This window comes from Brassica rapa, chromosome A10, assembly GCF_000309985.2.
Source record: "Brassica rapa cultivar Chiifu-401-42 chromosome A10, CAAS_Brap_v3.01, whole genome shotgun sequence".
NCBI classification, from domain to species: domain Eukaryota; kingdom Viridiplantae; phylum Streptophyta; class Magnoliopsida; order Brassicales; family Brassicaceae; genus Brassica; species Brassica rapa.
The window spans coordinates 11,662,585-11,678,603 of record NC_024804.2 but is presented as its reverse complement, the minus strand read 5'-3'; the positions used below and the strand labels follow the sequence as shown (position 1 = coordinate 11,678,603).

Sequence of the window (16,019 nt, the reverse complement as noted above, 5' to 3'; positions counted from 1 at the left end):
TACAATTCATTCAAATCATCTAAAATCTCGTTAAAAATCAAATCACCTTAAATTTTAGATTGAATACACCCTCTTAGTTTCTATCAGAAAGCTATTACACATGATAAAAAAAATCTCAACAAACCAAGAAAAAAAGATAACTTCATACATTCATAATCATATGATGTGGAAGGTGCAAAAAGGTTACACAAAACTAAACATCTAAAAGAAACCAAAAACATTACTTTTGCCAAACAGAAAGGCGATATCGTCAGAATAAACAATTATTTCACTTTCCTTTAAAACGGTCTCGTTTCAGGAATATATATATGCCTGGAATGGAAGTTTTCTAACCAAAGCTTTTTTATTTGACGTTCACTTAGCGATCTCTTTGGTCACCGGAGGAATATCGACAACTCCGTCACAGTTTTCACCGTCAAGAGTTGGCTTCTCCGGCATCTCTTTCTTCTCCTCAGGTATATCCTTAGGGCCCAAGAAACTTGGCTGATTCGTAGAAGACAACAGCCTTGCCCACATTCTATCCGTAATCACCACATTGTTCTGCTTCTCTGTTATCCTCTGCAGCAACAAGAAACACATTCTATCAGGCCTAACCAAATTATTGCATTGAAAGCCAAAAAAACACATTTGATCTGTGGTCAGTAACGTACGTAGTAAGGAATGTATGTTTGTCTTCCATTGACAAGACCACTGGTGTAGCCAGTGTAACCAGCCATTGCACCATGAACCGCGCTCTGAGCAAGAAGTGTACAGTAAACGTTGTCTGATGCATTGCTCGGAACAGCTCGGATCATGTATGTAGGATCTATGTATTTGAGATTCATCACCATATTAATCTTCTTAAAATAATCCTATCACCAGAGAAGAAAAACACTAAGATGAGTTTTCTGGAATGGACTAAGAGAAAGTTTGGAGTCTTTTGTAAATATTTTTTACCTTGATGCTTTGTGATAGCCACAAGCCGACATCTTTAAGAAGCTTGTTACCAGAGGCGTCAGTGTTGGATTCCATGCTTTTGGACATCAGCTCTTGCCCTGCTCCTTCAGCAAGAACAATCACCATGTGACCATTCTCCTTTATCCGTTTCTCTATGAACTCCAACAGTCCACCTTCTCCTTCCAGGTAAAATGGTGACTCAGGAATCAAACAGCAATCAACATCCCTGCTAGCTAATGTAGCATACATCGCTATGAATCCTGTAGTTAAATCACATCGAATAGCCTTTAATCAGTAACAGCTCCAAAGGTTCTTAAAATGTAAGGTTCAAAGCAAAAACTTACCACTGTAGCGACCCATAAGCTTAACGAAACCGATACCATTCTCGTTACTCTCGGCTTCAACATGTGCTGCGTTGATAGCTCGCTGAGCCTCCTCCACAGCAGTATCAAACCCAAAAGATTTATCTATAACTGGTATATCGTTATCGATTGTTTTAGGGATTCCAACCACAGCAACTTTGAGTCCACGCCTTCTAATTTCCTACATGGTTTTATATAATCTAATTCAGCTATTGATTGCTAATATTGTGTCGTATGATTCACAATGGAGTTACCTCAAATATAACTGAAGCTCCTCTCTGTGTTCCATCTCCACCAATGATGTAAACCTGATTGATTCCTCGGTCTTGGATGCTATCAACAATCTTCGTGGTATCATGTCCACCTCGTGAAGTCCCGAGGATCGTTCCTCCTCGTTTATGGATATCGTTCACAACTTTGGAGTTTAAGGGGATAGTGTTCTTGGCATAGAATCCCCTGTATCCACCCTGTTACAAATAACAATCATAAGCACAATAGTCAACAAAAACTCTAAACCGTAAATGAAAAGAGATTCACAAAAGCTTACATCGATTCCAAGAATTCTCTTTACTCCATACATGTATGACAAGCTGCTCACTATCTCTCTAATCACGGTGTTGAGACCAGGACAGAGACCTCCACATGTAACAATGCAAGCATGGACTTCGTCGGATTCAAAGTAAACCTTTTGGCGTGGACCAGCGCGTCTGAAATGGACTCCTCTTGGACCATCCTTGTGGACTACAATCTGAATAACAAGAAACATAATCATCTAACACCATCCTTCAAACACTTCAAGAAAAGAAGATGATTTGTACCTTCTCAGGAACACTATCATCCGCATCAACAAAGTACTGCCTGAATAAAACGAAGAAACTCACGTGAACAAAAGCAAAACTTTCAAGCCTTAAGACAATGAATGGCAAACTTCTGAAGATACTTACTTAACAACAGAGTAAGCTGGGTTGTCTTGTAATGGATTTGGGTAAGTCTGCAAACAACACAAACCACGAAACAGATCAAAAACATTGAAACCCAAAAGGAAAAGATTCCACCTTTGTTAATAAACATCATCAGATTCAAATTAAGCAAAACAATCAGAGATCAACGTACAGGAAGATCAGGAAGGTAATCAACGAGGTGGGGAACGTCCTGTAGTATATAACCACCAGGACCGTTGACGATCTTTGGCTTGTTACTCTTTGGACTAGACATAACGTTGATCAAATCAGACAGAAACTACTTTGAAAGGAAGAAGGAAAATGAGAGAGGTTGAATCAAAAACAAGTCAAATCCTATAAAAGAGAACCCGTTTTTGAAGGTGTGGTAAGATAGTGAGAGACCCAAAATAAAGACGAAGAACTTTCTCGCTCTTTTCTTTTAGATGGGGAATTTAATCGAACAGGTGGTAGGCATCAATGATTTTGTACCTAAATAAACAAATTTAAACGGAAGAATAATATATACATACACAGGTATACATGTGTATGTATACCCACTTCGCTACATGATTCTCGGGTATATATATGAAAATAGTGGTTGAAGGAAAAAAAATAAAAGAACGTTGAAACTTGGAGAAGATGATTTGTATTATTCTAGAATCTTTTTAACTTTCCGTTTATTGATTTGGGCCTTGGCAAAGAAGTAATTCATAAATTAATGTTTTTGTGGAGAAAATGATTATTTTAAAATGAATTTTACATCTATTTCGGTATTTCCTTTCAAATTTCTTTTTTTTTTGTTAAAACCATATTTCCTTTCAAATTTTTACTTATCATATTTTATAACTTGAAGAATATTCAGACGTTTAAATAAATATAACCAAAACACAGAATCTCTTGAAAGAGAGAAAGACAAGTCCAGTTTCTGTGTCGGTTATATCTATTTTATGTGTTTGAATATTTTGCATAATAGTTTTTCTTAAATCTATTTGCTGGTTGCGAAGAGAGAACATCGTTTTAATATTCTCAAAATGCACAATAAGAGTTGACAAAACGCCTATATAAGTTCATAATGCTATCAGATGACATACTTGCTTATTCGTTTCTATTATAAAATATTTTATTTTTGGAATCAGCTCACGTCGTGTTAAATAAAGCTATACACGTGTAGTCGCCTGATTCTTCGAGTGTTCTGGAATCGACGAGAGCAGCCAATCATATCCATTGATCGACGGTCAACGGAAAATAATGAAAGTTAAATGGTAGATGATCGATGTTATGTCCTGCATTGTCTACTGACGTGAACCATAAGTTAGATACAAAACGAAATTGAATGGGCTATTGCGATAGGAGAGCATTAATTAAAGGATGACATATGGGCCACGATAAGGTCCATGAAGCAAAGTCCAATGCCCACTTGCCAAGTTCAGTCATAAGTTGAAACATGCATAAGAATCAATTAAGTCAGAGAATTTGATTAACGACACATTTAACAAAAGTATGATATAAAAAAAAGCAAATCGGAAGGCACAATGAGAAATAGCAATTTCCTTGCTTCATGCTTGCGTATTATTTATGTGTTTTCATACCAAGTTCTTTTTTTTTGCTTAAATAAAATAATGTTCTTAAATAGGTAAAATAGCATTTCATGCTCGTCTGTCAGATTGCTAGCGGAAATTCTACTTCTTTTTCTTTTTCCCTTTCCGGAAAGAAGAATAAAAATTCGAAATCTAATCAGTTTCCCCTTAGAGAAGCTTAATTATAGAAAAAGAAGAATATACATACATAAGTTACAAAATATATATATATATATATACATACATACGTACATACATACACTCTCAGTGTCGCACATTTACATGTATATGTGTATATGTATTGGGACAGCCTATGCAGTATTCTCGTGTATGTATGGTCTAGAAAGTGAAAGGAAAGGTGACAATGAAGGATGGGAAAACGAACGTTGAACTGATAACTAGTTTCATTAATTCTTTTGGCCAATAGTCAAATTCCAAAAGCAGAAATTTAAAAAAAATGCCAAGTGTGATGGAAATGGTAAATTAAAATCGTATAATGAATGTTTGGTGGATTTATTAAATTTTTAGTCCTTTGATCCTCGACTAAGAATTTTCGGTATCTGGAATATGATCGATCAGGTGACATTTTTTTTTTTTTTTTGGTAATAATGTTAAAATATTATACCAAGATTTTTCGGTTTACAAAAGTTGTGGAAACCCACTTATTTGGAGAGGAGATTACAGAAGAAACAAGAGAAGACAACAAGACATAGAAACAAAAGAGCAAGCTACAGTCCTGATGGTAGTAGCGAGAGATAAACCTGCAGCAGAGTAGAGGCAGGTGTCGGAGGCTGGGTGGAGATGAGGCGGTCCCGAAGGAGGCGATGGACTTGAGCTTTGACGCCGGCTTCAGTCGAAGAGGTCTGCTGGAAGATGTGAAGGTTTTGATCAGGTAACATATCATGGTTGTTGTATACATTATTGAGACAATGCGTGGAATATCCTTAATTAAAGTTCAAATTTTCTGAATGCCCATAATTATGGATAATCCAAAAAGAAGTAATTTTTTGACACTGTGCGGATGAAAATGCCCTTATGCTTTGTCGAAAACAAGTAACTCTAGATCTATCAGCTAAATATTTACATAGCAGGTAACAATCTACATACCAATTAACATATCCACTAATAATTTTAATATCATCTAACAATCTATGTATCAAACAAATGTATCGACTAACAAATCATTTATCAGTTAATGAAACTATTAACAATTAATTAGTTATTTATTAAATAACTCCAAATCTGTTTGTAATAGCTAACACTTCATGTATCGATTAAGAATCTATTAAAATCTAAATAATAGCAGGTAAGTAATAAAATACTTGCTAACGTATATATTATATAAAAGTTGATTGTGATTCGAAATTGTAAACATTAGAATTGGAGTGAGATAATAAGATTAGCATTATAGGTGTCAAAAGAATCAGAATAAAAAAATAAAGATTTGTGTTGAATTAGAAGATGATTTGAAGAATTTGTACGAGAGATAAAGAGATTAAAACACATAAAAGGGAGAAAAGAGAAATATAGAGACAAAGATATTATAGTCATTAAAAATATTAAAAAACAAAATTATACGGCAAATTACATGGGTTTCTGGGTCATTTACCTCAATTACTCTACATTATTTACCCAGGCACAAACCACAGCATGCATAGCTATGTTATATTTAAATAAGTCTTTTCCGATAACATTTACATACACAACACCGAAGACAGTATTTGAAACAGAGTACAATACAGAATTACGATTTGAGAAACGGAAACGTAATCAAATCTATTGAAATGATGGGGAATACATGTGTTTCCAGAGAATATTTAATTTATAAACGAAATAATCTTTATCGATTCTTAAGTTAATCTTATTGAACTACAGCTAATAAATTATTCTCGTCTCACACATAACTCGAGCGGAATTTTTTTTTTCTTTTTCCTTTCTCTTTTACAAAGGGAGCAAGATGTGAAACCTAATAATCATGAGATTTTTACCAAAAAAATAATAATAATCATGAGATCAAATAAATCATAACCGTTATATATGTTGTTCAAACAAATCTGCGGATGGGCCCCATCTCCCGACATTATCATTGGACCCACATCAATGTAGGAAGTCCAAAGAAACCAAAACAAATTAATTTCCTCCTGTATACAGTAAATCAAATAACGTGGCCAAAGTAAAAAAGAGAAAGATTCGTAAAACATGTGTTTGCCTTATAATCCAAAGAGATTATCCTTAAATGCTTTTTCCTATATTCTTTATCTGCATTCTTTAGAATATAATATTTTTATATAATATGCTGTTTGATTAATTAATCCGGAATTAAGCTCAAAAGTTAGTCATGTCAAATGATTTAATCAATTAACTAATGAAAATGTCCTAACTCAAATTTAACTAAAACACGTAAAACGAGATGGAATCTCCGAAGGTTCCCTATTCATCAAAACCTCTTTTTTATACAAAAATATAATAATTTACATCTCAATCACAATATTGAGAAACAAGTATATCCTTTTATGAACGATAATAGAGATTGTACTAGAAAATAGGGATTTACAAAAAGTAGAATACTGAAAACAGAATTAAATCTTAATCAGTTCATAAAATGTTATTTTATTCACAATATCCTGAACTTGCGTTGTTTGCGCAAGAGCTATTGTACATATATATATACGGCTGTAGAATGTATATACGTATACTTTACGTCACTAGAGAAAATAAAAATAAAAACAGAAAGAAAATACATAAATAGGTTTGGTCAAGTCATCGAGGACTCGCAGACGACAAGACAGAGTAAAATTAGGGTTTAACCTTTTCAGTCTCAACTCCTTTTATTTCCTTTACTCTTCTTCTTCCTCTTTCTTCTTCCTTTCTTTATCTACTTGACATAGATTTTCCAGTACTTAAAGTCGTATCCACATGTGTTTCTGTGTCTCTCTGCAACCAAAAAGAAATAGTTATAATAATTAAACTTTGTTCAAATCATAAATATACACTTACAATAAGTTGTTCATATAAAGACATATATTATAATCTCTAGCTATATATATATTGAGATCACTCCCGTCTTTATCAAATTCTTCTACTTGTCTTCCACTTTTAGTTCAGTCGATCTGATATGACTCGGGTACCTTTGATTTTGTTTTTCACCTTTTTTGGGTCATGTTTTTTTTTTAATTATGTTTTAGATTTTAAAAAAAATCTGAGATCATTATATAATCTCAAGCTTTACATGTTGAGATCAATCTCAGCTAATCAGATTTCTTTCTTTCCATTTCTAGTTTCAGTAGATCTCGTATATATCTGGTCATCTGAATATATATTTACTTTTTTGTAACTGTTATGCGACCAAAAAAAAAAAAAAATATATATATATATATATGTGTGTGTGTGTTTTTATTCTTCAAGCAATGTATTGAGTCGAAGCTTTATTTTTGATGAACTTGCAGATCAATCTCTCGTACTGAATTATACCAATCATCTTCGCTTTCGAACACGGTAATGAAGAATACATGTAACCTCATTGATTCAAAGCTCGAGGAACATCATTATCTTTGCGGATCAAAGCATTGTCCTGGATGTGGCCGCATGATTCAAGCCGCTACTAAACCAGTAATATTCCTATTCCATAACATATATACTCATCAAAAACCAGAAATATAAATAAGATATTCTCTTTAACTTTTGTTTCTTTAAATGTGCTCTTCATCATTTATACACTTTCCTTTTTCTCTCTCTTTTTTAAGAATTGGTTTGGACTGCCGGCGGGAGTGAAATTTGATCCGACGGACCAAGAGCTTGTTGAGCATTTAGAAGCAAAAGTGAAGGGAAAAGAAGGAAATAAGAAATGGTTTCCGTCTCATCCACTTATAGATGAGTTCATCCCAACCATTGACGGAGAAGATGGGATCTGTTACACTCACCCACAGAAGCTTCCAGGTTCAGTTATATATCTTTTTGATGCAACAAACTTTATAAGTTTTATTAAAAAAGAACCAGAAGTTTGATCTGTACGTATCATCAGCACAAAACAGTATGAACTGATTTGATATATTTATATAGTTTAGAGGTGACATATATTTCTTGTACTATAAATCAATCTAGAAATCACCACTCCTTTATTAGTTCCTAGCCTTCTTTTATATTTTGTTTTTTAACCCAAGACTTTACTCTCTTTTTTTGTCACCAGCCTTAATTTTTCAATAAAACTATGAATTCATTTTGAAATTCATTCTATTGATATATATATATCCTAATCATTCTTAACTATATTATTACTATGAAGTTTTTGGAATATTTTCGCATGTTCTCCGTGTTATATATAAAAATAAATGTACTTCTGATATTTTAGCTAAATATGTAGATTATAAATAATTAATTGAAAAGGATAAATATTTATTTGAAATATCTACATCGAACATGGTTAAAAAAAGTTTCAAAAGAAAAGGTATTCTGAAGTACAATAATGATACATATTTAGCTAATTTAAAATTATCAACATAGGTAATCCAGTCTTTAATGAACCTGGCAGATTAATTTTCTTGGATAACTTCTTAGTTATTCATAATATATATATATGTAGCAATGAATGTGCATGCAAGTGGTAGTATAGGGCTCTTGGATAATGTTTGGTAACCTAAGTTTGGAAAGAAAACCACATTCTTCGTAATAACTTGTTACTCTTACATTAGTTCTCCAGAGTTCTAAATTTCTAATTGACGTCAATTTAAATATTCCATGTTTTTATATTAGGGGTAACAAAAGATGGTTTAAGCAAACACTTCTTCCACAAACCATCAAGAGCTTACACAACCGGAACAAGAAAACGACGCAAAATCATCCAAACGGAACACGACTCCGAGTTAACCGGATCGTCATCCGAAACGAGATGGCACAAAACCGGCAAAACAAGACCGGTTATGATAAACGGTCGACAAAGGGGATGCAAGAAGATATTAGTACTTTACACAAACTTCGGCAAGAATCGACGACCAGAAAAAACAAACTGGGTGATGCATCAATATCATTTAGGGATTAACGAAGAAGAAAGAGAAGGAGAGCTTGTGGTATCCAAGATCTTTTATCAGACACAACCTAGACAATGTGTTGGTAATATTAGTTGGTCGGAACAAAATGTTAGTTCCAAGGGCTTGATAGGAACTGGTGCCGGAGATGAAATATGCGGCGTTGCTGCCGCCTTGCAGAGTCTTGGCTCCGGTGACGTTATTTCTAGGGTTAATACGAACCCCTTTACAAGAGCCTTAGATGAGGTATATCATATTTCCTGTATATTTCTCTTTTATGCTCAAGTTTTACATAAAAATAAATGGCCATATTGTGGTGTCGTAACGCAACACTGAGAGTTAATCAGACATTTTTTTTTGTGTGTGTTGTAATTAACATGTGTATGTAATTAAGGGGACAGCCGAAGCTTCGAAGGGAAGAGAAAACCGGCTTGTGTCCGGCACGTGCGAGGAAGTACATGATGGGATCATAAGATCATCGTCATCAACTTCATATCATATGATTCATGATCATAATCAGCATCATCAGACCGGAGAAAGAAGAGAATTTCACATACCATCTTCGTCATCATATCATGAGTCAATCTTCAACATTACAAGTACTGTGCCATTTCAGGTAAAGTTCCCGTTACTTCATTTTTCTTGATAATGAAACCCAAAAATATATTTTGTATATATGTCGCGAACGTGCATGGATGGATGGATATACATTAGTAGGAATATAGTGTCGTGCATGGATGGATATACATAGTAGGAGTATAGTGTTTCTTGACTTCTTTTTGGTAAATATGTTAGGAAGTGTTTCTTGTCTTCTTGGACATTTAATCATGACAACTCATTTAAATAAAAGCTATAATGATGTTGGATCTACAGGCTCATGCAAAAAGTTAATCATGCAATCTATCACAAACTCAATCTTGTTCGTATCTTATAAAAAGTAAATTAGCTTGCAAAAGTAACACGTAAAGTATACATTGGTAGTGGAAACGTATGTATAGTATGTATTAAAACCACCACATACGTATACGATCTTTATATTGCTATCCTTTTATTGGTGTGATGTGAATTGTTTATTTTTGTTATAAAGTAATGTTACTTGTATCTTTTTCCCTTTTTTTTTTAATAACGACAGCAGCAACAATTAAGGGGTCGATCATCTGGTTCGGGATTAGAAGACTTAATCATGGGTTGCACATCTACTTGCACAGAAGAGGTAAGCTTCTAATAAAATATTTAATCAATTAATTTCGAGATAGGTGTATAAGCTATGGCTATGTGATTATTGATCCGTGTTTGGCATATTACAATAAGGTCAGTTATAATTACAAATGTCTAAACTTGGCAGGAAAATTCAGAAGCAAATCCACAGCAAAACGCAGACTGGTTAACGTTTCCACCATCCTGGTACGACCAAAGTTATTAAAATGATAGATATTAACATATATCGTAAATAGAATAGTATTACAAACAATTGTTAATCAACCAGAGGTCAATCATGTAACTGTCTTTTTCATGGGGACAAATGAGACAATGAATATACTCCATAAATTAACCATTAGACCGGTCACGATTTCGCAGGAACCAAACCGAGACAGATGGTCAAAACCGGAGATTTTAACCGAACCAGAAGGAAGCAGAGAAGTCTTGCAAACAATGGGCTTAGCTTTTGATCAATGCTGGAAATGCTTAGTTATATATAGTCTCTGCCATTAACTTACGGCATCAGAGGTCTCTAGACTTTGTATCTTTTTAAATTCCTCAACAACCTATACCACAAGTGACAATCTTTCAGAAACAATAGCCTAAACTTTGTATTAAAAAAACACACAAGTAGATCATGTTTTTTTGTTAGCTTCAGGATCTGTCTCATGTACTTACCTTCCTCTGCGAAGGATGCAGTAACACCCGCGGTCTTATAGAGCGGACATGTTCAAAAGCTGCAGCTACGGTCATACTCTTGTGCTCAATCTGAGAAATACAACATTCCTTAATGGACCAACCTAAGCTAACTAGCGGGATATGAAAATTAAACTATGGAGTTACCAGATAACAGAGAACAACAGTAGTACTTCTTCCACGACCAGCCTTGCAATGGACGTAAGTGGTTTTACCGAGCAAAGCCTTCTCTGTTACACGAAAGAGAATGCATAATAATAGTAAGCAACAGACAAAAAAAAGTAAAATTCAAGAGAGCATAACATTTACTCACGGTGAATGAAGTTAACAGCTCGGGTTATGTCTTCAATGGAAGGAGCAAAGAGGTAATCTCGTGTAGGTATCAGTAGATGCTCCATTTCAAAAGCCTAAAACAAAAATCTGCAACCATCAATTCAAACACTCCACAAGTAGACAAAAAGATTGGGGAAAGTTTTTACCAACGTTGTACAAAGAAGATGGAACCAAAGTCTCAAAAGGTTCGTTAAGAGTGATCACGCCACCAACGCCTAGTTGTTTTAGTCGCGGAACGTCCTTACGAAATGGAACCGCTCCCATCAGAAGAAACTGATAAAATAAAATAAAATAAAATAAAATAAAATAAAATGATTTCTCCATGACTCCAAATGAACAAGCAAAAAGCTATCAAGACAGAAACAGTTCTAACTACAGATCGATTGTCTGAAAAGACATGATCTTTAAAGATAGAAACAGTCAAGACCAAGAAGCTGATTCATTTGCAATAAGAAGAAGTTACTGATATTTCTCAGCTGCTCCAAACATCAAATCAATAATAAATACTCCGACTTTTGCTAGCTCAAATGAAAATATTAAAGAAAAAAAAAGAAGAAACCTCGTCGATTTGATCCCACCATCGAAATTCAGACTGGAGTTTGAAGCGGAGGAGGTTGTACAGAAGAGTCGGGTAGAATAGGATCCGACCACCCGCTCCGATTACAGCTCTCTTTGCTTTATCACCCTTGAAACCTATACCCTTCTTCTTCTTCTTGTGATTTTTCGAAACGCCGTCGCCCAGGGATGATCGCTGCGTCTCGTCATCTTCCTCCGTTTCATCTTTCATTGCCGCCGGAGATTCAAAGTCAAAACTCGAAAGAGCAAAGTGTGTTCTTCGACATCCAAGACGAATTGACATATTAAGGCCCATTTAAGTATTTTAAGACGTATTGGGCCTATATAAATCTATAAGGCCCATTAAAGGAGAGATCTAACATAATTAAGACCCATTTGACTAATCTAGTCATCTTTTTCGTCCAACAAATCAAATTAAGACATACCGCCACGTGTCGTTCACTTATCTCTCTCTCTCTGTATATGCCACTGCTACACTTGGACGCTATCTCTAGAACATTCCGATTAACCACAGAAGAAGCAGAGCCGAGGAAAATGTCGTGGCAGACTTATGTAGACGATCACTTGATGTGCGATGTCGAAGGCAACCGCCTCACCGCCGCCGCAATTCTCGGCCAAGACGGTAGCGTCTGGGCTCAGAGCGCAAATTTCCCTCAGGTTAGGGTTTGCTTCATCACCCTTGGCTGATTGTTACTAGCTATGGCCGTTTGATTCTTCGAGACTTTGCTGTTTCTTGTTCGATCTGTGTTGATACCTGGAGCTCTCTTTTTTACGTTTTGGTGATTTTGGTTTTCTGATTCATATGTTGTATAGTTTCCACAAGATTGAGTAGAAGAAGTTCGACTCATAAAGTTTAAGGCTTTCTTAAGCACAAAGTTTTTGACTTTGCAGATGGGTTTCGTTCCTTGTGTTTGTGCTTCTTATAGAGTGAACTTATGAAGTGTTCACTGATATTTAGTCTAAATATCAGTGAACACTTCATAAGTTCACTCTATAAGAAGCACAAACACTTTAGTTTTACACGAAATGTTGTTTCTTGAGCAACATTTGTATTGGTGATCTATGTTTTCTCTCACTGTTTTAGTATTGGCTTTGTTTTAGTTGAAGCCTGAGGAAATCAGTGGCATCAACAAAGACTTTAATGAGCCTGGAACGCTTGCCCCAACGGGTTTGTTCATCGGTGGCACAAAGTACATGGTCATCCAAGGAGAACCAAATGCTGTTATTCGAGGGAAGAAGGTAACTTCACTGGTTTCTATGAATCCTTTTGCCTTTTTTTTCTCCCAAAACAGTTGAGTTTATGAACCAGTGCTACTTTTGGCTTTACATTTGCAGGGAGCTGGTGGTGTTACAATCAAGAAGACCACACAAGCCATGGTCTTTGGTATCTATGAAGAGCCAATGACTCCTGGACAGTGCAATATGGTTGTTGAGAGGCTTGGTGACTACCTGATTGAATCAGGGCTCTGAAACCCATGCTGCTGCTATGTTCCTGTCGCTCATGCTGTCTTTATATTGAGAGAAAACCTATTTATATATCGAATGTGATCAATCGTTTTAATAGTCCAACTGTGTAACTATTACCCCTTACCATGTGATGGATCCTTGGGGTTGTATGATTTTATAAAACAATTGGGTATTGTCTTCGTTTGTGTCTTGAGTTGAAATTGTTTTTAGTGAATGGCAGTTTGGTAGCATAGCTTGTTTAGAGTTTGAGTGGTCCCAGATTGATTTTTTTTTTTTTTTTTGTGAATTGGAACCAAAATAGATTCAAATCACAAGATCATAGACACAGGTGATTGCATTACAAGTTCTCAGATAAAATGTCTGTACAACAACTCACTTCAGGAAGATAGACAAAACCTTAGATGGTAACAATTTCTAGACCAAACGTTGAGGAGCAAATCTTACCTTTTCTCACTATTGCTACATTCCTGCTACAACACTGACTCACTTTTCTTTCAGATTCTTGGTCACAATGCCTGTGAGTTTGTAGTTTGCAAACTGAACAACAACAAGATCACGAGACAGAGACTCAAATTCCATACTAGAGATTCGTTCCCACGTGAAGTAGAAGCAGATGAATTCAATGCAGATGCATTCGTCGCCTTGGTGTTGTTCCTGTACAAGATTTCAAAGAATACGTATGCATAGTTACTTCAATTTGCAAATCTGAAACAAAGTTTGTTTTTAATGACATACCCGCCTGCGGTTATGTATACGCATTTGTCATAACCTGTAACAACATAGAACCAGATTCAATTTAAACCAAGACTGTTGATTCGTGATTTTGCAAAAACGAACGCTGGAGACTTTTGTTTACTTACTAGGGTCTTTGTTGACCTTAACACCAACTCCTCCAAAGCTACAAGCAACGTCCGTACCTCCGTTCTGCTGGAAGTAACTATTAAACACAAAAGAAGCATGAGAAACCAACGTATCCGGCTGGAAACAAGGCTGGCTCGGTTGAATAGCCGTGCAATCAACATTCCCAGGACCACACGCCCAATCTAAAGCACCTCTCAGCTCTATCTCCGAAGCTTTCGAAGAAGCAATACACCAGCTCTCACTCCTCCCTCTCGAGTTCCCCCCGCTCGAATTCGACCGAAACCCGCCGTTCTTCCCCGTGAAATCCAGCTGGTAAACACTCGTCTGGTCGGGATAGAACAGCCCCCAGTTCCTCTCCGAATCCAAACCCGTCTTCCTGTTCTCGTTGAACAATGAGAATATATAAACGTCCATGGCCTCTCCAGGCTTCGAAGGCGTGCCTTGGTTTGTAACCGTGTGTCTTACAATGTTACTGTTATACGTCTCTGCGTTGTCAGGAGACGCAGCACCTTTCTCCTTGGGTGAGCCTTTGGTCGGCCAGCCCGTCTCGGTGACCATGATCTTGATCGTCCTGAAGTTTAGAGCAGTCAGCGCGTAATAGAGCGCGTCGACTTGAGCATCAAACATGTTCTTGTAGAGTAAACCGGTGTTGGGATCAATCACTTCGGAGGAAGACTCAAACAACACATAGTCCAAAGACACATTGTTGGGAGAATCTCTATAAGCGTAGTAAGGATAAAGATCGACCATGAAAGGAGACTGATTCTCCGCCAAGAACTCGAGCATTGGTCTCAAGAAATACGCGTAGCTGCTGTTGAAGGCTCCAGCGGAAGGAGGGAAGGATCTAGAGAGGACGCCGAGGGAGAGCGTCGTGGAGACTTTGATTCTTCTGCTCAAGCCGACTTTCTTGAGAGCGGTTAACACGTTCTGCATCGCGGGGACGACGAGAGAGGAAGCGTTGGTGTGCGGGTCGTCGGTGGATTCGGCTCCGACTGTTATGTAAGTGATCTTGGTGGTTGGGTAGTATGGTAAGACGCTGTTCTTTAGCCACGTGTCTGCGTTTGATTGGAACTGGGAGAAGGGTTTGAGGTCGGAGTTTGGGACTCCGATCATGAGCTCGATGGTTGTGTTAGCAAATGCTTTGAGGACTTGGGAGTTGGAGTCGTAGATTCGGACGTATTTGATGTTGTGCTGTTTTATCAGCTGGACTACTTTGGCTGGTGTCGGAAGGTCGTCGGCGCTTCTTCCGTAACAAACTCCGACCTTGCCACCGTAGCAACCGTCTGCAAAAAAAAGAAGAAGACAGAATCAATTGTTTTTCTTTTCCGACCAAATTTGTCAGTGTTTCAAGAACTGCAATTGTGCATAAGCTCGAGCTCTACAGTAGATTACAAGAAGATAATGTAATCTATCAAATTCTCTATTGATATGAATCGAAGCTGGAAACTAATGAATATGTAGCAAAACAAAGTCTCATAAAGTTCACTGAAGTGGAGAATCATTTGGTTTAAGGGTTCACTGAATAGTAGAGGGTGAGAGAGAGAGAGAGATAAACCCAGAAGCAGAAGCAGGAGAGAAATGGAGAAGATGAGCTTCCCCATTGATGAATAAATGCACTATCTTGCTTCCTTTCTCGAAAGAAGGAAGCTTCTTCTTCTTCTTCGAGCTTCTTCAATCTTTGTGAATAAAGTGTAAAGCTTTTTTGCTAAAAAAAAAAGAAGTTTAAAGCTTTTTCTCTCTCTACAAATAGCTGTCTCTGACTCTCTCTCTCTCTCTCCGCCAAGAGTAGGAAACTAGTTTTAGTTTTTTTTTTCTAAATTTTTTTTTTCTTGTCAGAAGTAGGACTCTGGTCGGAAACAAACCGGGCCACAGACTGTATAATAAACTCGATTTGATAGACTTCTATCGAATCCGCTTAGCTTTGAGAGTATTTCCACAACTTTAATTTCTCTCCCCCGTTATTTGTGTATTCTCAAAAACTACCCCATTATAAAGCAAAACCGGTCCCATATGACCCAGAAAAGAAAAAGAGACCGGTCCCATGTAATT

At 36.5% G+C, this 16,019-nt stretch overlaps 5 protein-coding genes across 7 annotated transcripts; 2 read left to right on the top strand and 3 right to left on the bottom strand.

Moving 5' to 3' along the window:
* Nucleotides 1–127: 127 nt before the first annotated feature.
* On the bottom strand, nt 128–3,463 carry LOC103845096 (ATP-dependent 6-phosphofructokinase 7). Its single transcript, XM_009121928.3, has 9 exons — nt 2,412–3,463; nt 2,243–2,289; nt 2,117–2,156; nt 1,846–2,046; nt 1,553–1,765; nt 1,281–1,479; nt 937–1,196; nt 651–851; nt 128–558 (listed from the first exon to the last, which is right to left on the bottom strand). The coding sequence occupies exons 1-9, from the start codon at nt 2,511–2,513 to the stop codon at nt 355–357; spliced, it is 1,467 nt and encodes a 488-aa protein (XP_009120176.1). The 5' UTR covers nt 2,514–3,463; the 3' UTR covers nt 128–354.
* Nucleotides 3,464–3,783: 320 nt separating this feature from the next.
* On the top strand, nt 3,784–10,694 carry LOC103845094 (NAC domain-containing protein 75). 2 transcript variants are annotated; one of them, XM_009121925.3, is made up of 8 exons: nt 3,784–6,940; nt 7,263–7,425; nt 7,560–7,752; nt 8,566–9,083; nt 9,232–9,453; nt 9,973–10,050; nt 10,183–10,241; nt 10,416–10,694. In XM_009121925.3, the coding sequence occupies exons 2-8, from the start codon at nt 7,315–7,317 to the stop codon at nt 10,453–10,455; spliced, it is 1,221 nt and encodes a 406-aa protein (XP_009120173.1). In that variant the 5' UTR covers nt 3,784–6,940; nt 7,263–7,314; the 3' UTR covers nt 10,456–10,694. The 2 variants fall into 2 exon arrangements, with proteins under 2 accessions (XP_009120173.1, XP_009120171.1); XM_009121923.3 differs by having other exon boundaries at nt 3,785–6,940; nt 9,970–10,050.
* On the bottom strand, nt 10,254–12,266 carry LOC103845095 (putative dual specificity protein phosphatase DSP8). Of its 2 annotated transcripts, XM_033282176.1 has the most exons (7): nt 12,053–12,266; nt 11,626–11,894; nt 11,217–11,339; nt 11,047–11,140; nt 10,881–10,963; nt 10,716–10,805; nt 10,254–10,603 (listed from the first exon to the last, which is right to left on the bottom strand). In XM_033282176.1, exons 2-7 carry the CDS (start codon nt 11,851–11,853, stop codon nt 10,547–10,549), a joined length of 675 nt encoding a protein of 224 aa, XP_033138067.1. In that variant the 5' UTR covers nt 11,854–11,894; nt 12,053–12,266; the 3' UTR covers nt 10,254–10,546. The 2 variants fall into 2 exon arrangements, with proteins under 2 accessions (XP_033138067.1, XP_009120175.2); XM_009121927.3 differs by lacking the exon at nt 12,053–12,266 and having other exon boundaries at nt 11,626–11,980.
* Nucleotides 12,044–13,339, top strand: LOC103845093 (profilin-5). Its single transcript, XM_009121922.3, has 3 exons — nt 12,044–12,299; nt 12,744–12,881; nt 12,978–13,339. The coding sequence occupies exons 1-3, from the start codon at nt 12,105–12,107 to the stop codon at nt 13,110–13,112; spliced, it is 468 nt and encodes a 155-aa protein (XP_009120170.1). The 5' UTR covers nt 12,044–12,104; the 3' UTR covers nt 13,113–13,339.
* An 86-nt stretch (nt 13,340–13,425) lies between these two features.
* Nucleotides 13,426–15,815, bottom strand: LOC103845092 (glucan endo-1,3-beta-glucosidase 13). The gene is made up of 4 exons (XM_009121921.3): nt 15,526–15,815; nt 13,970–15,253; nt 13,845–13,878; nt 13,426–13,763 (listed from the first exon to the last, which is right to left on the bottom strand). The coding sequence occupies exons 1-4, from the start codon at nt 15,569–15,571 to the stop codon at nt 13,616–13,618; spliced, it is 1,512 nt and encodes a 503-aa protein (XP_009120169.1). The 5' UTR covers nt 15,572–15,815; the 3' UTR covers nt 13,426–13,615.
* Between the last annotated feature and the right edge of the window lie 204 nt (nt 15,816–16,019).